Source organism: Trachymyrmex cornetzi, unplaced genomic scaffold (assembly GCF_001594075.2).
Source record: "Trachymyrmex cornetzi isolate Tcor2-1 unplaced genomic scaffold, Tcor1.1 scaffold262, whole genome shotgun sequence".
Classification (NCBI taxonomy): Eukaryota; Metazoa; Arthropoda; class Insecta; order Hymenoptera; family Formicidae; genus Trachymyrmex; species Trachymyrmex cornetzi.
In genome coordinates this window covers 173,995-198,819 of record NW_017297292.1, presented here as the reverse complement: position 1 = coordinate 198,819, position 24,825 = coordinate 173,995, and the positions used below count along the sequence as shown (strand labels likewise).

At 33.6% G+C, this 24,825-nt stretch overlaps 1 protein-coding gene across 1 annotated transcript; it reads left to right on the top strand.

Annotated features, from left to right (window-relative positions):
* The first annotated feature begins 20,309 nt into the window (after nucleotides 1-20,309).
* Nucleotides 20,310-24,227, top strand: LOC108761753 (larval cuticle protein A3A). The gene is made up of 3 exons (XM_018508466.1): nucleotides 20,310-20,321; nucleotides 21,387-21,624; nucleotides 24,070-24,227. Exons 1-3 carry the CDS (start codon nucleotides 20,310-20,312, stop codon nucleotides 24,225-24,227), a joined length of 408 nt encoding a protein of 135 aa, XP_018363968.1.
* Nucleotides 24,228-24,825: the final 598 nt, after the last annotated feature.

Sequence of the window (24,825 nt, the reverse complement as noted above, 5' to 3'; positions counted from 1 at the left end):
CATACAGAGCAACGCGGTGGAAATAGCAACCATTGGGTTGCCTTTATATTCGTAATGCGCATTGTTGAGCACGATTCTGTCTTATCAAACATGAATTTACATGAAAAACGACATGTAAGCGGCGAGCAACTTTTAAGTGAGAATTTAATCAAATCATTAATATTTCAAATTAAGTTTTGGTAATGGAAAAATATTATTGTATAATTTTCTACAAATAATAAAATTTATTTCTATCTACTTAATTAATAATTAAAAGAACTACATAATATTTTTATATTACGTTTTATTCAAAATTATAAAATTTAATTAAAACATCTGCACTGATAGTAAAATAGTGAGGAAAGATTTCAACGTACAATTTGCAGAATTGAATAGATAGTATATAAATTCACGAATTTTTTTTTTTTCACAAAATTATTTACGCACTAAAAATCCAGCTTGATATTCTTTATACACATATATTTTTCAATTTTGTTATATTATTCAAACAAATTTATTATTTTAATAAAATTATTATATTTTTTACTTGAATTGTAACTATATACATTACATCAAACAATTTTATTATTTCAGTTGAAGTATTTTACGTTACATATAAATCTTTATACAAAACTAAAAGAAATCATATACGGTTAAAATATTTATTTTCTCATTTATTTTCAACATGAAGTTCCCTTTAGGACTTTAACTTGTCTTCAAAGAATCATTTCATTAGAAATGAATAAAGTCTACAATAGAAATATGATAAGCCTTAAGCCGTAAGAAATCGATCAATCATATTTGAATATGAAGAGACTAATCGACTATGATTGGTTAATTTTTTACGACTTAAAGCATTTTACATCCATTGTAGGCCCGACATAAAAGATCTCACAATGCTACACCTTTTAGATGTCATATGGATGATTTATTTATAAACGAAGAACACAATTCCTTTGCGTTCATCTCACGGTCATGTGCTGTTTGCAGATAAGCGTCTTTAATGAATTCACTACTCTTCAATTCATTTTATGCAAAAAAAGTTTTACTTTATCGAGTAATATTTAGTGCAATAAAAGAAAATGTTATTTTATCGAAAAATATTGTTTCAAACAATCGTGTTTTTTCTGCCAACAATATGATTTAATGCAACAGCGCTTTAAAAAATTGTATTTGCTAAAATAATGCTTTATTTAAAGTTATATTGTTTCAGTAAAATAAATCAAACAAATAGAAATACCGAATGTAAAGAAATATTTTTCTCTGTAAATTTAATCAAAGTACTTTGTCCCAATTTTCTTCGACTTCGATTTCTCTAAGTAAACGAGAAAGAGTTAAAACTGTACGTCCTAGAATGTTCTCGCACGCGGCAATTAGATTTGCGCAATAACGGTCCAAAAATATTGTACGTCGGCGGTGCATAATTCACACGCGGACTGGCTTGATCATTAACAAATATCGCGAGGAGCCGTAGATAAAAACTAGTCGAAAGAGGAAATGAATCGAACCGAGGGAAACGTGATTGCGCGGCGCAACGCGACGGTGGCGCGGCGACGGCGGCGTCGGCAATAAACCACAAATCATTGTTTTATGAATATTCAGTACCAGCCGCGAAAATAACGTCGGTTGCGGAAGATCGATCGGCATTTCCTTCCTTCCTCTATCCTTATGCCGTCGTTTTAAGCTCGCCTTATGCAAATGCGACCGCGTCCGACACCTCCCATCCCATCGCCTCATCCAACACGTGCACGCGTGCGATTCCCAGTGGTGACGAACGGATGAACAATGATACCGAGCCATCTTCCTCCCTTTTATCCGTCTTCTTTGGAAAGTCCCGCGGTTAAGAGATCAGAAGAAAAATGGTTGGTAACAATCCGCTCTCATGACCTGCCGAACGAAGCGAGAAACCCAGTAAAGTGTGCGCCAGACGAAAAAGAGCAGGAACCGCTTGCGTCTTCCTTCTTTTGCTTTTTTTTTTCCTTTCGAATTTAGTAGCTACACCCAAGAATGAAATTACCGAAGTCCATCGTGAACTTTCAGGCGATAAATTCGTGTTGCCTTCCGTAAACGTTCCGTTGGGAGCGTTAAAAAATCTGTCGTCCACTATGATGATTAATTCGCGTTTGGTTTCTTTGCATTCGCATTAAAAAAAAGGAATTTGCAACAATGCATTCGCATTTATGTTATCCCGAGAGAAAAGGAAAGGGAGAGGGAGAGTAAAAAAAATGAGCGAAAATCCAAATGTTCCAAGCGCGTTTCATTTCATTTAGATAATTAGATTTCCCGAATCTTTAATAATTGAAGTGCCATTCGGACGCTTTCAAAGTACCTCGGAAATTACATTCATTTTCGTTAAATCCGTGCTCTCCGAAATATCAGAATGGCAGCCGCGCTTATGAAATAAGCTGAAAAACCAGATGCAATTCTTATTCGAAATATTCACGCAATGAGCACCGCGCGGACTGACTCTTTTTATTTCATACTGTAAATGTAAAATCTCTCTGGTAGGTATATTTTCCTGGCGGTGAATTTAATTACCACCACGGATGTTGCCTGATATTCGTGAATGTGGATAATTAAAAATGTTGCCTGCTATTATTTTAATAACTTCCATATAAACGGGCCTCGGGATTCGACGGGAAGTTGCATGGTGCAATGTTACATCAACGCGACAAGATCACAGCAACGCAGTATTTTTCAACTTTATCGGTTTTAACATTCTCCGAGCGGACGATTTTAAAAATTCAAGAATTTATTTTGATATATTCAGGGCTTACTTAAGACCACATACACTCGCCGAGACGGACACAGATGTAATTTCCACGGTCGGAGAACAATAAATTTAAGTTACGACTTGTAACGGCTGCTAACCGCCACGGTCTATTTCATTTTCTCTTTATCCGCTTTTCTCTTTATCACTTTTCTCGCGTGGAGAGTGGCATCGAAAGCAATCGAGGCAATAAAGATGATTTGAGAATGATAATTATATCAACTGTATCATACGTGCATATAAATTGCGTGTACATAATAAACATTCGCGCTAATTGCAGTTTAATAATATACTCAGATTCATATATCCGGATATTAAATATTCTTGATAAATATTGGATTAATTTTTAATTAAGAAGTTTAATGGAAAGTCGTGAAACTAAAAATCTTATAATTATATGATTATGTAATATAATCTTATAATTATATAATTATATCGGAGATTAAGTTTTAATATGCAAAAATCTATTTGGAAGCAAGTTAAGACGTTTTTTATTTATTTATATTCCTGAAATTAATTTCTTTAAACTCCTACAATGTTTATATCAATATTTGCATAATTGCAAATATTACATAGTAATATTAAGAATGCTATTAAAGTTTCTTCAAAAACGATTGAATTTTCCAGTTAAACTGACATAACGCTTGATGTGACAAGAACGAAATATTAAGTGCATTCAGATCTACGCTCTATGAGCGTTTTAAACTTCTGCGACCAGAAATTCTGTCCGGATACTTGGTTAGATTTTCGGATCTGTAACTGTTCGCAGGACAAGTATACGAAGATCTTCGATAAAGTAATAGTTCTGCAGAAGTCGGGGCGAAAAGAAGGAGGATGCTCGCGGGGATATTCTACGACAGTTTGTAGTCCCTTTGATCGTGCGGAAATCTCCCCGGGCTAGCAGCGGGAAAGAAAACGCGAGTATCCGATCCTTTAAGTGTCCCCCGAGGCGGCGAACAAACTTACGATATTTTCCTGTCGGCGAGAATCATAGGTTAGGCAAATAACGCCTGGTATTGTGAGCAGACACGAGCGAGCTTGAACGTCGCGACTTTCTTCCGTATCATTCAGCTTTCCGCTGAAGCAGCGTCCAAACTTGCTCGTGCAAACTTTACTGCATCGTACACGAATGTCCTCGGGAGAAAGCTGCCGTGACGTGCATCTAACACGGATTTGAATGAAACGTCGTATATATATAAAATTTATATGCTGTAAACATCCAAAAACTATCCAGAGCTTCTATAAAACAAGGTAGTAACCAGTTTTATTTGTGTTGTTTCGTACGCGTGTTATCTGTAATAAAGGAATTCTCCTTTCTCACGTATAGAACCTTTATAAATATTTGATACTGAAAGGTAGTAGTTAATTATTTACTTTGAGTATTAAAAATACTATTGTTTATTATTTTTAGTATAATTAGTATTCCAAATAAATAATTAATCACAACCTTTCAACATTAAATGGGCCATTACTAAATTGGTCAGTATTGGGTTTCTGTAAAAAAAGTAAGAACATAAATAATTCCTGTGAATACAAAAACAAATTTTTACAATTAAAGCCTTTATGATCAATGCTACGTTAAATCTGAACATTTTAGAATTTTTTGATCATATTTTTATCAATACAAAATTATATGTACAATAACGTTCTATCATGAGCAACACGTTACGAAAAAATCTTTCTTAAGTATACATTGGATATAGTTTATAGTTTATAATATAGAAATAAAAATTTGGAATAAAATTCAATAATAATTTTGTATGTTGCAAAAAACAAAAATTATTTAAAGAATCAGAATATATATATATATATATAATAAATTATACATATATTAAAATGCACGCATATATAAAAATTTTTAACATTATTTTAATGTTTTAATACATTTTTTATATTTATATTTAATCAACAATTTTAAAATTATCTTCTTCAAACAAGTCAATTGTAGATAAAACTATAAATAAAAAAAAATAATTAACGTCGAAAAGTATTACTTTTAACACCGCGTCCACGTTTGACAGAAGGCTGTGAAAGTAATTAATTCGCCACGGTGGTCATAAATCTTGGATGCGCTTCTCATGTGTCCGTGATAATACGCTACTGTAAAATTAATGGAGTTTATAGCCGAACGTCGAGTTCGCGGTAAATTGTACGAGAGTGAAGCAGGTGAAACGTTTCCGACGAAAGCCACGCAGCATATATTCGCAGGGTAGAATACGCTCTAATTATACACCGTCGCAACGCAATTATCTTGGGTATGATGAAGCTATTACTGGCACCGTGAACCGGCAGAAATAATCTTCATCGTTGATAAAACTTTTCCGTTGTCGCATGTTTAATCCAAAATCAATTCAAATCGGACGAATTTGTATGAGATTGTCTCGCCATTGAAACTTTTCATGAATATTTTTCATTGAAGCTTCTGTTAAAAAACTCTTTATAATGCTTTTAAATGTCAAATGCACACTGGAACTTTCTAACATTACGTAAAAGCGAAAATTTTAAATAGACAAAATGATCGTTCGATTAATAACTTGGTTTTAAAATATAATTGTAATAAATGTATCTCCACGTTGTTTTTTTATACTGCTCGCTAGTTATAATAAAAGTAAATTAAAATGTTACTTTTTTACTAAATTTTTTATTAATATCATTGATTTTGTATTAAAGCTGTATTTAATAATGTAATTAACAATAGATTGAAGTTAGATTTCTCATTATAGTTGAAATTTTAAATTATTTTACTATCAATAAACTTTGTTTGCAAAATAATTATTTTATTATATTATTTTATTATATTAAAAAATAGCTAAGTTTATAAAATATTTGATAGCTACGGCTATGTCCACCACATTTAATCTAGGTAAACAGAATACATTCGGTAGTCAACAATCATATTATCGTGATCTGGCAGCTTGTAATCGAGATCGGTCAAACAGAATTACGCACATGCTGTGAGCGCATGAAATCAAAGTGAAATGAAACACGGACAATTACTGTAACTGAATCTCATCCGCTAACGAAAAGGCAACAAGATCTATTAAATTGCATTGACATCATACATATATACTGGTTACTTTATCAAACTATTGTGCATCAATTTTCATATTATACTTTAAAATTTGCTAAAATACAATTAAAGATAAAAAGTTGAAATATTTTTTTCAGTTATTATCATACTTAACAAACGATTAAATATTACTATGTATCGATAAAAAATACATTTTTAATTATATTTTACATGTATTTTGATTTGACCTTTAATAGTGTTACAAACCATATATTATGCATGACTGAATTTCTCCATGTTGCTGGCTAATGCAAATGCTACTCAGCTTAATTTATGTTGCGTCTCTAAATAAATTAGCATAAGTATGCAACGCATGTAATAATAAAATTAGCTTGTTGAGTCGTAACCATCATTAAAGATAATTAGAATGGTTACAAATAAATAAATAATATTTTCATATACACACAAATATATTAAAAAATATAAATATCATAGAAATACCGATTATTCTTTCATCTAAAGTAACTCTTTTATCACGCAAAAAAAAACATTATACAATATATCCATAAACAAATATTCACATTCTATGAATACAGTGCAAGGAATATTAATCATATACTTTTTTAATTGAATACGTTTGCTATAGAAATTATTGCTGGAACAATATTTCCTTTAATTTAAATGATATCTTGTTTATCTTCCTTTTCAGTTATGCAAATTTGGTGATGATTTTTAAAACAAAGGAAGTTCGATACGGGCAAATAATATGATTTAATGAGTAAAAAAGTACAATCTTCTAAAATTACGTAAAGAAATTGCTTTTCATTTTGGTCATATATTTTTGTACCTACTAATTAGATGTAAGGACGTCGCGTTTCGTATCTGCAGAATGAAACAAAACGTCGTTAGACTTGAGGTAAGCATTAAGCTCAGGTGACTGAATGATCGCGACGTAATCCCAATTACAGTCGCGCAGAGATTGCGTAAAAAGCTTTTCTACGACGTACGGAGTGCGCGAGTTAGCTCGGGCCGCTCTGAAAGCGTAGAACATGTCATATCGCATATTTCATGGAGTGGTTTTGCTCACATCCCTAGTTTTTATTATCATTTACACTGACGTCCAAGTATACGTCATCTCACCCCCGACAGGGCATCATAGCGCAGGCAGAAATGTAGAGAATGAGAAATAAGCTTGGCAGTATGTAATTAGGAATGTCATCGCACGCTATTAAGATTGAAAGCGAGTTAGTTGACTCTTCGTGATATTATGCATATTTTAACAAAATAATTGAATAAAGTAAAGAAGGTGTGGCATTTTTATCAAATTAAACGTTGACAGTAATGCTTGATTCACTTAATAAATAATTACTTAAAATAATTTACTAAAAAGAAGAGATGCGTTATATTGACATAAGAAAATAATTATAGAAATATATAAATATGTATATACAGGATGTTTCATAGAACATATATGGGCTCCACTTCAGCATTAGTTAGAGAACACAAAAAAAAATGAAAAAGATATCGTAGTTTTATCATTTCAATATTCAATATTCGGTTATAAGTAAAGATTGTACAAGAAGATATAAATCTTCTTATAGATAAAAAAAATAAGTAAAGCTAAGTAAAAATTGTAATCCCCTGCGTTAGTGAGTTACATTGATATAATATAGCAAAGCAGTCTTTAACTTGTGCTGAAAATTTAAACATGTTGAACTTTACTGAACAACGTAATAAAAGGCTTAAACCTTATAAGTGTACGTAGAGACGGTAAGATTTCAGAAAGCTAATCCAGTAAAGCCAATGCTAAGAAACTTAACTTTGAGATCTCTACTTTATTCATTTCTAAAGAAGATAATTCGCTCTTTCCTATGTAGTATAAATTTTTCTCTACTAACATCGTACTATATTTCTGTCCTCGGATAATCGCTGATATATGAACGTAATTAAGGCGCATAAGAAAGATTTCACTAGACGGATGAAAGAAGGGAAATACATACAAGATTCTATAGCAGTTTTACACTTCCCGTTTTATTAAGTTGTAACCAATTTTTCGTAAAATGACTGTCCTTATTAAACGTACGAAAAAACTCTTAAAAATATCCTGCAAGTACTACTTTCGCGCCGACAAAATAAAATGTACTTGCTAAAAGCTGCTGTTGAAATTCGCGGGGTAATTTCATCAGAGTTCATAAGCGTCATTAAAGTTTACGCTTTAACTTTAAAGTGCAGTAAACATCGTGTACCGGCATCCTCGCGAAAAGCGCCGACCTTAATCGATACACGCCGACGCGGCGTCGTCGTCGTTCCGGATCGACAAACCACCGTCCCCTTGGGCGCTTTTTCCGTCCTTTCCGCTGCATCCGATCGTCGCAAAGCGACGACCAAGCTTGCTCAAAGGAACCCGGAGAACCATTAAACGATGCAAAGGGGCGACAATGGCGGTGCCGAGGCGACAAAGGCGATCGCTCGCGTTCTTTCTCCATCATTCTCTTCACTAGTTCTCTCCTAAGTTTTTTTTTCAAAGCGACAATAATGGCTGCGTTCAGTAGAAAAAAAACTGATCAGTGAATTCATTAATTTGATTGGTTCCTACTCTTAGATCCAGCAAAAAACTAAAGGTAAGAACCAATCATATTAAAGAATCATTAAGCGCTCGCTAACAGTTTTCTTTACTGAACGCAGTCAATGAGAATTTATTTTTTAATAGAGAAAGATGACTCTAAATACTTTTTTCTTTTAAAAACATTAATTATTGAATTTATATTAAACTAATAAATTGATATCTTAAATAATAATTTTAATACAGTATTTTTTATTTTGTATAAAACATTATAATCTATTTTTTCTGAGTAAAGCAAGCAAAATATTAAATAAAGGAAATATTTTTTTCGTTATTTCTTCAATATATAGCATGAAATAAAAGAAAATCTAATAAAAATAAAAGTAAATGTTATTACATTAAGAGTGAGAAAATAAATGTAATAATCTCAGGTTTTGTGTGCAATCTAATATTATTAATCCGATATTAATAAAGAATCTAGCATTCCTAAATATAAAATAAAAAAATTATTTTTATATTGTTAATTAATAGTTTCATAATAAATAAAAAATGGCAACATATAATATTCAACAAAATATAAAATACAAAATAAAATAATTATCTTTATATTGTCAATAGTTTCATACTAAACAATAAATAAAAAATATTAACATATTATATCAAACATTCTGCACTTTATAAGTAAATGATAGATACTAAGCAATATTAAATTATCTAATTAATAATACAATGTACTATTGACATTCTACAAAGTATTTTATTCAATCAGATTAAATTTAATGGAAAGCTGTGCGATAAGTAAGTAAATTATATCTGATCAATATAGACTATTTTTAAAAAAATGTTAAAGTTTCTAATGTTTATAAAAATTTCAGCAAAATCAACAGAGAAAATATAAAGCTCGTTATTTGCAAAACAATAAAAGAAGGTTGGCAATTATAAAGAATAGTAATAATGATAGTTTAGAGAGAAATAAGAATTAATAAAATAATTTATTTTCTCCCAATATATAAGAACTCAGGAGAGTACAAAGATCATTACAGACGTAACAAATTTTATTTTCCTAAATTCTTAAAGAATAAATTATTTTATTAAATAATTTTTGCAGCCTTTTCCTTAAAATTAACAATATCGCGCACACTCCGACAATCTCATTCCTCTCCTCTTTTTCCTATACTTTTTCCTTCTTTTACTTTTCTTCAAATCTTCCTACCACAGTTAAACAGAGGACAGAGAGAGAGAGAGAGAGAGAAATATAGAAAGACCCAGGAGGAACTCGCTGACCGGTTCGCCGGCAGCGAGAGGGTGAGTATCAATTACACGGGTACCTCCCGTTAGAGTTTTCCGGAAATTCGCGTAGTAAGTCAAGCCCGGGGACACTGGAACTCCGGCGGGCGAACAATGCCGGCAGGCCGCGGGAGCTTTCCCATTTGCATATGAATTGGTGAAGTCTCTGCAGGTCGGCGACGTCGGCCCTGGCCTCCGGACCCCTCCGACCGCCTCCATCACTACCACGGATGGCGTCCAACGAAGGTGGACGCATACGGTCAGGTGGTTAACGGCTCGGTTGGCTGGATACTTCGAATTACCCTGAGGAGTTGAGTTGATGACTGGACACTCGCTCGACTCTTAATAATGTTTGCTCGAACATTATGACGGTACACTTATTAACAACGTTTACAACTACTTAGACGAATCGAGCGTGAAATCATGGAACTTTCTTCGTAAAAATTTATAAACGTACTCCTTAATTTCGAAAATTCTACTCAACGTCTTATAAAATTAAATCTATTTTTACGTTTCTTAATTAATCTATCTTTTAATACGCGCACAGCATTTCCGAAAGGAAAGAAACGAAATTAAAACTTCAGCAGTCTAAGACTCTGTATTTTTTTCCTGGAAAACTAACATCGGCCGTATCATGTTACAAACTTATAAGACGTTCGGCAAAACAATGATTCGCTTTCACGCGCTGTGATTAAACTGATCGCGTATTCCATCTCTGCTCGGTACACGTAACTGTCGAAACGTCTTTAAATTACGCGCGGTTAATTAAAGCGCAATTACGATTTGGTCCGTGGAGAGAGCCGTCATGAAATTCCATCTTGCGCGAGCTCTACCTCTTTCGGTCGGACGAATTCCCTTCAGGGCGAAAGGCCCCGGAGGTTTACTTAGGTCGCACGACGCACGGATACCGGAATGTTTGCGATTTTGCGAGCGTAAACCAATTACACGTTGCGGAGACGTGGACTTCAGGAGTAACCCCGACAGAGCAACTCGCTCAAATACGTGGATCTCGATCGATTCTCCGTACAGACGTGTGTACGCTGAATGAGATTGATATTGCCTCGTGATATATCCCGCAGCAAAATAGAACAATGCCAAGTTTGATAAAAATTTCTTCATTTAAAATGGAAACAATGCGTTCTACCATCGATATAATTAGTCCAATGCCAATTTGACAAATTAAAATTAAAAATGCGCAAAAAAGAGGCTTAATAAAATCGATGAGAGTGATAAAAGACCTTTATAGGTTGGCTTGTTTTTATCAAATGAAATTTTGGCTCAAAGTTGAAACTATAAGCACATGTCTAATTTTAAATATTTCAAGATTAAATATATCTTACTACAACGATATTAGAAATGGAGCAACTTTTGTATAAAAATAAAATCCACATTTATACATTTTTCTAGAATAATCTAGGAAATAAAGAGTATAATAAGAACAGAAAAGTTTCGCACCTTTAAGTAAAAACAATGTAAGTATTAGATTTTTATTAGATTAGAAGAAATAAAGCCGGGTGATGCAATTTTCGATCTAGTAAATTACTATAGAAATTCTGCGTTCTGTATAATTCTAGTAATTTACTGGATCGCGTGCGATTTAGAATGAAAAGTCGCATCGTGTGCTTTTGGCCTTAATTATAAACGATTATGGCAATTTATTCACGGATTAAATCAACTCGAGTTTATCAAGGCTTATTTAGCACCAATATTTGCTCCATCATCAAAATTTCTTTATGCAATCTTAATGATTTATTCCCGGCTTATGTTCTAATCCTCTATCTTATAGTTAATTATTCAACTCCTTAGCTTTTCTTTATTCTTTTATCACTAATATTCTTACAACTTTACATCTTTCATCCTCTTTCTCATCTCTATCTCCTTGTCAATCGCACTTTATCTTTCTCGTCCCTATTATACTCCGACCTCTGGATTTATACTTTTCATTGATCTTTTTCACTAACGAAACTTTGTAGTTCTTTATTCCTTGCGTTTTATAATACCGCTTTCGCTTTTCTTCTTTGTTTTTCACATTTGTATACAGCCTATTTTTCCTGATATTATCGATATTATTAATCATATTTACTATAAATTGAGTGAGAGCAATATTCAATATTATAATAAGTACAATAAAAACAACAAAGCACAAATAATAAAAAACCTAAAATGATTTTCTTTTCTGATTAATAATTATATTTATCGATAGATTATCCAGAACTTTCTCTCACTTTAATCATTAGTACTAAATTCATTAATCTCGCGTAATTTACCAAACGGAGAAATCGGTGAACAATGGAATACTGGCATTTCTGGAATGTACCGCGTACGTAGAAGTCGGAGGGAAATTAGTTTCATTCTTGCAGCTACTTGTTTAAAAGGAATCCTAATTGCTCCCTCGTATAGCCGATCTCCAAACGCATGGAACTTGCTGGAATCTTGAATGTGGATGCGCGTATATAAATACGATCTTGCTAATGCGGTCAATGGTGGAAACTCATGGATAAATATATGATTACCACATGCTGCACATTTCGTCGGTGCATATGTATTTTTTTGCCATTGTAGAGAGCTCGTCGAGACACTCACGATGTACTTTACAAGCGATATGTAACTGTGCCAGGGGACATTGCATCGCGGACCATCCAATGGGAACTTCGTCATTCATTATTCCGGTATGGTTGTATAATGCCTGAGAAATCCTGACAGTTATTACAGCGGCGTCGCAGGGATTTCTCCCTCGTCCCACTGGATTTCGAGATTCAGCGAATTACGGCAGCGGAATGGATTTACAATGTTTAATTTACTACTCGAGCTGGGCGGGATTAAAGGCGCCGCCGGAAAATTATTGGCGCATAAAACGGACGGGATGATGGCATTGGTATACGCGGTTTCGTTACTCATTAAAATAAAATTGAAGAGTCACATAGTCAAGCGATAAGAAAATGCTCCACAAATAAATATTAAATTTGCAAACCTCTCAGCTGTTCCAACCCAAAACTATAAGACAGTCACAGTAAAGAAATTTGTTAAGCTGTGAGTTTACTGCACACAATTACACACACACACACACACATCTTATATTGTAAATATTTCATGTCAAAATTCTGACATATTTTATGTCAAAATATGTCAGAATAAAATATAAAATATCTCGTAAATCATTTAATTTTGTGGTTATCCTATCAAGTCCTATCTTATATTTTTTTACATAAAATATTTTCAAAACTCGATTTACATAAAAAATACGATATATCAATGTGTGTATTTTTTTTATTTATCTTAAAAAAAATATTAGATGACTCATAATAAATTTCTCTGCTTGTACATTAAAAAAAAAAAATGTTTTATCAACAGCATTAATTTTAATTGAAAATTATTTGGTTAAATCACAAGAACAATGAAATAAATAAAATTGTATGAAAGCAAGAGCATGACGTATTTGTTTTATTAACAGTGTTATTGAATTAACAAAATTATTTTCAAATAAAATAGTATTGTTGATATAACATCATTTTTTTCCACGTAGAAAATGCTGCATTTACATTTCTCAATTCTTACTTCTTATTAATGTATTCAAGCTCACCAGGTCATAGCGTTAAAGTACAAGTAATAAATAAAGTTGCAAAGTATAAATTAAAACAATTACAATGCTCTTATCTACTGCACGTGAGTAAATCATAAATTCAATCCGTCTGGCTGACAAAAGAAAATGCAAATTTTGTTCTGGGAATGCTTGCAGTGGCACCTTGCAGTTCGTCGATCAATCATGCACTTGCCACTGTGCCCCACCCTATGCGCGTTACTCTTCTGAAAGTAATTAATATAAGAAACATAGGCGGGGAGATAACGTGAACGGTAAACGAGCCGCAATTAGGGCGAGACGATGTGAATCGGATAGCTGCCCCGTTTAGATAGTGCCGTTAGAGAAGGAACCGAAGCATCAATGCCGGCCATCAGGCATTAACCTTTCGCCATCGAATCGCACTGAAAATGCTGTTTACAACGAAACGGTAATCCTCCACGGATATTCCAAAACTTGCATTAACTTTAGCGCCGCCGTGAAAACCAATTAACCCGACGGGCCCGATGTGACCCCAGCTGTGCCATCAGGCCGTAATTGAGACACTTGGAAAATTAGCAATGTCCCGGAAAATGCCCTTGGTCATTAGTGGAGGCGTCTCGCTACAGACATTTGCGTGACTATATCGCGGTATACTCGACATGGTAAACTTTCCGAGAATAGCACTGGAGGTGTGCTTACATGGAAATCTCCGAGCCCCAATCTAGATTCTATCCTTACAAGGAGTTAACTTTTCTCTCTTTATTCAAATTTAAACGTAGAGCTTGAAATTCTATTATATTGTCCGACTGATTGATGCTGAATACAAATTTAACTCTCCAGAGCTGAGACGTCAAAATCTGTAACACAATAACTGACGGATCTGTAAGATCCATTTAACTTATGTTCATTAAAAGATATTAATTAATTTCCAAGAACCAAAATGACATAACTCCATTATAAAAAAAGAATATATAGTGAAAGTATATTTAATAAAAATAATATAAATTTGCAGATGAAACATAAAAAAAATTAAATTGTTTGACACTTGTAATTGAATGAGTCCGCTCCTGTTAAATCCATGTCAAATTTGTTATACACAATTTGAATTTTTAATTATTCTTTTAGGGTTCCTATTCAATACGTCGTTTATTTAATTAAAACTTAATTTATTAAAATAATAAAGTTAAATAATTTAACTAAAAAAATATATTAAATTTGACACAATTTCAGTTAATTATTAATTAAGTGCATGTATTAATATAAACGCCGTTTACTTTAAAATGAAGCAATTCAACCACAGAAATGAGTTAATTTTTAATCACACGTTTTGAACTAAAATAATACATTTTGCCATATACAATACTTGGAAATTAAAAATAATAAAATGTTATTTAATTCAAGAAGTTGACTTAAATTTGATCCTTTAATATTTACAATAAACCCACTATCAACTCTGTAGGGTTTAATTTAATAAGATTTTAATTCAATAAGGTCCGTTTCCACCAACGCAGATCAACTTTAATCTCGGTTCAACTTACTCTTTGTCTTTTTCTAGTTCTAAAGATTAGAAAAAGACGAAGAGTAAGTTGAACCGAGATTAAAGTTAATCTATATTGGTGGAAATGGGCATAAGACTGATTTCAACGCACTATTCCTTTACAAATAGTAAAATAATTCGTTGCGATCTGCAGTTCGCCACAGAAAATTCATGAAGATTTTCTATTAAAAAAGAAAAATAATTTCGGTCTTTTTTATGGTAATATTCCGTACCCGCAGCTTTCGTTAACACAGAACGAACCAAATAGAGACGTCGCAAAATATGCAAACATCTAGTTACGAAACACGCGGGCAATTTCCACGAAGCTTTTGATTCGAGCGTGAAGGGGTATTCACCGGCAACTCTGTCGAGTAGCGGCGTCTTTCCGTGATATTTCCATCGAATTTCGCGTTTTCGAGCACCCGCATCCGTCTGGACGGTACGGCGTGCTCTCCATTTCGCTCTTGCTCTTGGAACACTTCTATCTCCGCGCAATTACGCGAAAACTTTCGAGCGAATATCTGCCGGCAGCTCTGCGGCGTACGAGGATGCTTCAGTTGTTTTGGGATTCCAGGCTGCAAATAAGGGTCAAGGGGATGTCCTGCACCGCCACCAAGACGTGACGCAACGCGACCCAACGCCACGCCGCATAGCGTTACATCTTACGGCCGATGTTGAAGCTTAAGATTCTGACCCATAAACGGGAGACGCGCGCGGTGAGAATCGCTGGCGAAGAGAACGGCTCGAAATTTGTAGACAAACAGAACTATTCGTCTTTCTCTGGGCGGAACAATTTCCTTGGAATTTATCCCGGAGACACTCGACGTAGTTACAGTGTGCAGAATAGTTACGATGCTTTGGCGCGTGCGCGACCGCGGATAAAAGGAAGCATCCCGGTGTCATGTTATGCAGACGATGAGCATAACGCTGATCTCTAGGATTTATCTTCAGAGTAGCTTTCTTCGCGTCCATTCAACATTGGCGCGAATTCGTAAAAGTGTTTAAATTTAAACTGTACTTAACACTTATAAATGTGTTAAGATTTATTAATTTATTATTTTAATGTAGTTGTGTGTTGAAACGTTATTGAAATAAATATAATTACATTTCACGCACAACTGAACATATCACTAGTAATTAATAATACTATCGATAACAATTGATTTATATAGGTATAAAGATATAATTTATAATCAAAGATATTATAAAATCAAACATCTCGTAAAGGGATAGTTAATTAACCTTAACCTTCTGAGGACCGGCATGTTTTTGATTGACTTTTTTATTTTAAGGGCTAGAACTTTTTTGTCAATGTCATGGGGTTGAATGGCAAAAAAGATGGCGTTACTATCGAGTCCCTAAAGAGGCCACTACAGGTTAAGCTAGTCACCTTGGATCATTGTATAATGTGCATGCAGACTTGCTGTTAGCAAAGCAAACGAGAAGGTGAGGTGACAGTCGGAAATGCGGGCATACGATCCACAGATTTTCCCGATGGGAAAGGGTAAAATAAAATGAAATATGGTGATTTATCGTCTAATGTACGCGCCAACCAATTTGTCCTGTTTCCACGCATGAACTGTCTCGTGTCGTGAGAGCCTGTCCCGCAGGATGCAGACGGAAACACGGATTGCATTTCATAGAGTGGTCTCGATGGCCCATATGATGCGCGCGCGCGCGATGAAATTACAAAATTTGTCTGGGGATTGCACACGCGAGTGCGGCTGACATGTCCGCACCGAAGATACGCCAATAATTGTCCGCGAAATGAAATGACAATTATCGCGGCTGTTGGTGGGCGAGACTTTACTAATCGTGTGGTTGTCATGGAATTGCCGAATTACATCGTTTATACACCTTGCACAGAATAACATTTATTGTCGTTAGCGTTTAATCCCATTTCCCGTGAAAATAAATTAGTAGCAATACTTTATGTAATAAATTATAATTATTTTTTAATTAATTAAATATTTCATTAGCAAAAGTGTCTCGTTGTTTTCCCTGATTTAACTTTATTAATTTTCTATTCCGATATGATACTTTAAAATATTTTGTTATTGTCTATTTTATGCTAAAAAAAAGAATTTTAAAAGAAATACTAAAATATTAGTGACCGATGAAGAAAAGGTAATTTAAATTTATTAAAGCTTAAGTTTAACCTTTCTAACTCTAATTCTTCCGCGACGTTGCCTTTAGAACAAACAAAAATTGATGAATATGCGAAGTAAATAATTAATGTATATTATCGTGTAAAAAGCACATACGTCAACATAAATTCAGACGTAAACTACTGGAATTTCTCTTACGCGTTTCCCCGCTATTTTACGTCAGCAACAAATCATATTTCCTACAATTTAATCTTGAGCCTGATTTATTGCCGTCACTTTCATAATGCAACTTCATAATTCCAAGAGACTATAAAACTCGAGAAACTATATACATAATTTGCAATCGCAGAACTGCCGTCGTTTTCGTTCTGCAGCATTTATTCGGGTATTCTCATGATATGATAACTCCTCGTTTTATGCGCTAGATAGAATCGTGAATTTCTTCACTCGACGAGCATTAATTACTTCGAAATGAACTCTTAATTAATTTACTGTAACACATTCTAGTTATGAACAGACTGAAAGGAAATAATAGACTCATATACAGAACGTTGTTCTTCTACCATATTATTTTTTTAAAGACTCTTGGACCAATATGAAATTAATTTTTCCTGAAAAATCTCCTCAAGAAAAAGATCTATACTGCTGTGGTAAACTAATTAGCTATTAAAAATAAGAGGGACTTCTCGTGAACTAAGCTTGATGAAAGAAAAATGTATTTTTCAGCCAAATGAATTCGCTTTAACATGATTTCCCTTGACATTTTTCCCACTAAAATTTGTCAACCAAAATAAATGTAATAAAAAATGGAACATTGCCGCATAGAATGTATGTTCTCGGAATGTATAGGTATGACATAATATCTGCTATTAAGATTAATACGGTAATGTGTTTTTTTATGTTATAATAATAAAATAACAAGAATAATAAAATAATAATAATTGGGACATCATGTTCAAATTATCCGTGTACAAAGATAATAATCAAGATATAAAGTTACAATTTATAAAATGCGATGTTAATAGCAAGCTTATTTAATATTTTTAATATTCATAATACACGATATTAAAGAATGGTTATTGAAAATGGTTATTGTTGAGAAAAGTTTACAATATATTTATAATATAAACGTTAATTATGAAATATTAAAAATATATATTAATTGTCAATAATCTTTCGAAAAAAAAAACATTAAAATTTGCATTTAAATTATTAAAATATTTGTTACAGTTAAAATTATTATAATTTTGATGACGTGTTCTTAGTACGGCTTACATTATCATTTGTCTATTTGTATAATTTATTCGACGAAGACGAATGAACTTCAAATGCGAAGGTTCGTAAAAAGGGGTCTCAGCGAAGGTGTACTTCGTCATTTCCTTTATACGGCAAGAGTCATCAAGAGTAGACGAGAAATTGAGGGCGAAGAAACTGCTGTTGCCGCTGCCATTGCTGTAGCGCGCTCGCAATTAGGATGAAGACGAATACTCTAGGCTACTCATTAACTCCGGTATGAACTGGCGAACGAAGCACATCAACGGGTTGAAGTCGAAGAAGTAACAAGCTGGCATCCTGCAGCCTGCGTCGCCTGCCGCCTCCGTTCCTTTTATTTCGCCGGAGTGTCGCCGGCAAATCTTATTTAAGGCAGATTTATCGCCACCCGGCTCTGAGATCGAGGTAGGATATTACGCTGGACCCGGATGCGCCATTCACAATGCGACTCCTCGACTCAAAAAGTGTCATAACTCAAAACCTGAGCGCCTCTTCGAGCACTTCCGCCGCTCCAGCACATTGTGTGCCAGAATCTGTCCTCTTGTCGTCCCTACACCCGTACCAACGTCTCCCCTTTCCCCCATTTCTCTCTCGTTTCACACACCCTTCCGTTCTGCACTATCCCTCCCTGTACACGAGAGAGCAAATGGAGTCTTCCGTTTTTTGTTAATATACGCGAGGACCACTCAGTAGTATCAAGTGTTCTGCAAATTTTTTCAACACATTGTTATTTTATATCTGCGCGACGTAAAGTATCGCGTTGGAATTTTCCGATGTCGGGCACAGGAAAGATCGATTTATTTGATATTGAATAGAATTTATGAAATTCATCTGGACCAATTTAATAAATCACAACTGGATGTTTTTACAAATCAAAATTGAAAAATACTCAATAAGCTTTGACAGAATATAAAACTATAATCAAAGAAATATTAAACAATGGTTTATATATATATATATATATATATGTAGATCTTATTTTTATTTGGAATAATTTATCCGAATACATAATCTATTTCGTTCTATCTCTCACTTAAGGATTTCTATCTTATATAGCTTGCGATGTATTTTGTGGGCAATCGTCAAATTTCTTCACTGTCCACTTGAAAGTTACAACATGGCAACGAATCATTAGTGTTTACTGCATTGTCGTAAAAGCTGCACTTTAGTTTTATAAGTAACAGACAAATGTGTACTCTATATGTAATTTTGAGAAGTTTGTTGAGAAGCATTAATTTTGTAACTTCGTTCTAGCTTGGAGACCTTGAATATGGCTTTTAAATGATCAAACTAAACTTGGTAACAAACTGTGTATCCGCGAATAAAGTTGTACTAACTAGTGGTATTCTTATCTCTCCTGTTATTTTTCCCCCTTCAGTTTTTTAAAAATTACATTCATTCAAAGAACTTCTATTCTACAGTATAATTAGATATCACTCTATCTAAAAAACTTGCACTAAAAGTAGTTACGTCACATGAATATCTATTGAGTTATTTGAAGAAAGCAAAATAGTATTCTATAACTCCCTCTATTCCTTAATATTTCTCTATACAGCTGCTACGACTAACCCGTACTGTTAAACTGACGAAAGCATAATACTTGAATTATTCGGTGATGCGAAAGCGATATCTGCAGGATTTCTTCGTCCCGGTCGTTTCTACTGTTCCACCATCTACGTCGATTGAGTCCCTGGGTATATCAAACGGGAACTTGCGTAAGGAAGAACGCGCATTAAGAGAAATGGACCGTGGGGAATAGTTTTTCAATGTGCCGGTACAAAATCCAGCATCATGACGTGAGCGTTGTCGCGCGTGACGGGCGTTCGATGTCATCGATCGCCGGGCATCCTGATCGATACGCGCGTGTCGCAGCGCAAAAGAAACGAACGAGTCCGGCGATCCATTTTTTCGCTCTTCTTCCGCAACGAGCGAGCTCCATTAGTCCGGGATTGGCCGATGCGCGCTTCAGCGAGCACCGTCGTACTTTTTGCGCCGGCCGGACCGGTTGAATAATTGTGTTTTGCAACGTCCGCGGGAGCGCTTAGCCGAACTCTCGGGCATGGATCCAAAGAAGAATTAAGCAAAGAGGGAACTTGAAGAGCAGATCTATAAAAGGGACAATGGCACCGGGTGAATCGTGCAGTTTTTGGAACGATCGCCGATCGCACGGATCAATCAGGCGTTTGCGCGAAAGGAGACACGATCTGCGACAGTAATTGGCATCATGACTTCCGAAGTGAGTGCATATCGCGCAATTATTTCACGTGTCACTCTCAGACCGCATGCCAACTTTAGCACTTCTTCGCAGAAAGTCATTAAGGCCGCATGTGTCAGCATATTTCGATCTTCGTGCAATAGAAAGCGGATATGATTGTAATTCTACAGACATAATTTCTTTAATTGTTTGTTCAATTATTTATACAAATCCTTGCTTAAAACTTTCAATTTCTGACTTTCACTTAAAAAATTAATTTGATACGTTAAAGAATTTTTTAATTAAGAAAAACGTGAAAAATTAACGCTTTATATAACATATAATAAGACTGAAACAGTAGATTTGTTGGTTCCAATTTTAACTGTAATCATATCCCGAACATATCCGCTTTCTATTGTAAAATTCAAAAAAATACTAGTGCAAAAAAATAATTTATTTTTTAAACTATTTCCAAGAAATGTATTCATAAATATGAATAATAAAATGTACATTCCGAAAGTAAAACATGAAATGGTAGATGAATGCAAATGAAATGGTAGATAAAAATACAAGCATTTTAATAATAAGTTCTGCTTAATATAAATGTATTTTAATTAATTTTTTACTCCCAATAATAATTTAATTATGAAATATTTTTAATATAAACATTGAAAAAATACATTTTACATTCTTTATTTTCTTTAATAAAAAATTGTGTTATTATCTTTCTTATTTTGTATAGTTTATATTTTTTTTTCTAGCAATTAATTTAACTTTTATTTTTTCTCTTATATTTTATTAGAGTTGTGGATTCTTTATTCAGCTGTTTTCTCTTATCCGTTTAACATAATTCGCTTACTTTCCTATTTTCTGTTAATCAATACAATCCGTCATATTATCGCAACTGAATCTTTGTGTTTCTATAGATCTTATCCTTCTAAGGATTTTGTCTTGCTGTATTCTTTCTTGGTTTCAATTTCTTTTTATTATTTAAATCTTAATATGCTTCAGCATTTTGTCTACTAAATTCTTTTAAAGTCTTCTAAATTATAATATGTTCAATTCACAGGATTATACAATTTGATTAATGAGATCAACATGTTTCAGCTCGTTCTATTCGCATCGATGTTTTCGACGTTACTTCTGATCGATGCAAAACCGGAAGGATATGCACACTCTTTCCAACATTTTCTTGGTCCTGTGACGGGCACCGAACACGAAGTCAGTTGGAATGACGACGACGGTTTTCATGAAGATTACGTCGCTCAACCCCATTATGCCTTTTCGTATGGGATCGAAGATTACCATACGGGCGATTATCACGGTCAAAAGGAGCACAGAGATGGTAGGTTTGCGTAGTTTGAATGGAGATTAATCTCCTGTACTTTAGGAGGATCCCCTTCTTGTCATCTCGTATCTACTGCGAAGTGGGGAGAATAAGAATAACCTACTTACGTACGCGGAATCGCGATGTTGAGCTCCGAGGGAGAAAAAGCTGACAAATGTACTGGGGTGAACGTAGGACAGACTGATTGTGCGAATAAAAGTGGCAACGTGACCTTTGCTTGAGCAATTTTATAATGTTACTCTTGGAATACGTAATGGAAAAGCGCGGCATAGTAATTCTTTTGATTTGACTTACATATGCTTCATCGAACGAACGATCGGCAGTGTTAAGAATATTTCACTAATGCCGTTTACCGATGTTAAAAATGATTTTGAAGGAATAAAAGAGAACTTTAATGCGATCGTACCTGTGTTGCCATTTGCTCCTAATTTCAATATCATGTATTTTACATAGAAAAGATTATATATATTACTTATGTAAGAACAGAAAATTTTCTCTGATTTCCTATAATTCTTATTTTAAATACAATTATTTGTAAAGTTTATATCAGTCCCTTACTTCAAAAGTGATATAACTCAAAAAATATGATTTTTGAATTGCCACTATGAATAAGTCAGGTAAGGATTACTCTATCAATTATCAAAAGTAAACTAACTTAACTTCATAGTCTGTCCGTCAAACAGCACTTGTGTCGTTCTTAAGAATTTCAAAGAGACATAATATGTCCTACAAGAATACATTTTAAATAAATTAAACCGTATCGTTTTTGTAAATAAGAAGGACAGTCTTCTACAGAAACATTTTAGAGTTTTAGTAATCGAAGAAGAAATTATGTTATTTTAAATTTAGTCATTTTAATTAATCAAGATAAACTGTTGGTGATATTTCGAGTTATATTACTTTTGATGAATTATTCCGGATTGTTATAATTTTGTTGAGCATTAAAATCGTTACTCAAAAAGAATGGTTTTTTTAAAAATCATGAAACAAAAATGTCATAAATGACATTTGATCATGTTTTTAAAAGTATATTTTTTTCATCAATATTATTTGATTAATCAATAATTTTCTGTGAAGTTGAAAAATTGTTTTCTCTCTTTTCTGAAAAATTCAATTTTTTTAGCTGTGTCACTTTTAAAATAAAAGAACGAGATATATATATATTTCGTTTTATAGTCTGTCGTGTATATAATAATCGCAATTCAGCCACTTGGTTTAAAACAGCAAATGTCAAGATGAAACGAAAATTTTTATAATATCAAAGCATATCATTTTTAATCGTCTCGTTTTTCATAATTTCGTAATAATATTTTTACAAGGCCTGACTTTCTCTATACAAAAATGAGATCATCGAGCGTCGTCAAGTTTTAACTGGAGCGAGAGATTTCGTAGCAACGCGCCGAGAGAAAAGTTAGGAAGGATAAAAGTGTACTGCTAAAAAACCACGCTTCAGTATTCCCGCCTTCAAAGGCAGACGTGCACCGGCTGAAAAGTTTATAACCATATAAAGCTTAGATAGCAGCTATTGATAGAAGAGTCTCTGAGCAACTGCAAACGCGGTATTCACCAACGCGAAACTAATTAGAATAACTAGGGCCAATTACAAATCTCGTTTACGTTATATTTTAAAGCGGGAATATGATCTAAATTTAACAATGCATTAAAGCTATCGCTGAAATAGGTTGTCAGAAATTTATGTTTTGATGGTGCATTAGCGGAAATCCACAATTGTGTAGATTAAACGCGCGCATACGTAAAAATGTCAAATTAAATTGCAGTTAATCAATTATTACATTTGATAAAATAATCTCGTTTAAATAATTTTCTTTATTCAATGTTTGATGAGCGGCATGTTTCTACATTTAAACTATACTACATACATTCGCTTGTACTACATAAAATCCATTCACGAAGTAATAGAATCATAATAAATTTATTATGAATCATCAATCACGTAAGCAAAATTATTTATACAATATATCTTTAGTTTTCGCATTTATTAATTTCGAATTTATCTGTATATGAATGAATTCAACAAACGAAACATATAAACATGAGATTATTATCTTGATTAATGAATCTTTTTATAATTTTTTAATTAAATAAAAAATTCATACACATAAAGTATTTTCTGAACATATGAAAGAACTTCCATCAGTTCACGTACTTTTTAATAACATAAATTTAATCGAAATAATCCATTTTAGTAGGTTATTTCTTTTTTATTATAATTATTTAAACCTTCTTATATTATCGTATAAAAAAATCATCAATGATTCGGGTATAAATTTCTAAAAAGAGCAAAAATTTAGTTTAATAGTTTGTCGCCTTTATCTAAAACTCAATTCGTCTTCATAAAAAGGAGCGATAACGCATGTCCGAATGTGTCAGCTTTGCGTGAGGCAACGCAAGACAAATAACTCGTACGTCGATGTTTTGCAGGCTCGGACGTGTTCGGGGAGTACACCGTAAAGGAACCAGACGGTAATATTAGAACGGTGAAGTACCGCGCGGGCAGAGACGGATTTCACGCCAAAGTGCTTAACAGCCATCGAAATGACCGTCAACAAGACGTTGATCATCATTACGATCATTATTAGTCTTACGAGGCTGGACACTGTCACCTACTGAACTCAGCCGTTTTTCATCATGCGACACTTCGCTTCCTTTTTTTACATCCATTAACTTGGTTGAGTAATCATCGACATCTCATTTACATTGCACTCATTAAAAGATTAGTTAAGTATCCTAACATTTTCGTTTTCCTCAGTTCTTCTTAGTGAATCACTTTTGTCTAGTTTTACGACTAGTTTCATAACACAGTCGTTATCATAAAAATCTTTCAATATTACGAAGTGGCCTTAAAGTTGCGAAAATTCACTGAGCTGGTCAATTGTACAATTAGCGAATTGAATTTTCTTTGGAGGAAATTATTATTTCTTCTGAGGAAATGTGCAGCTGATTGTAATCAGCGACATTGGATTGTTAATTGATCAATTTCCGAGCAAAATCGTCCGACCAAAGAAATAGTCTTGCGAAAATGCACCATATAATTTACTGTCTGTATTTTTATATAATCTTCTATAGCATAAGTTAAGACAGATTATTATTACAAAATAATTTGATTAAATGAATGAACAAATTGTAAATAACGATTTATAAATTAAAAATCTCTTTATTCTATAAAAAAGTATCTTC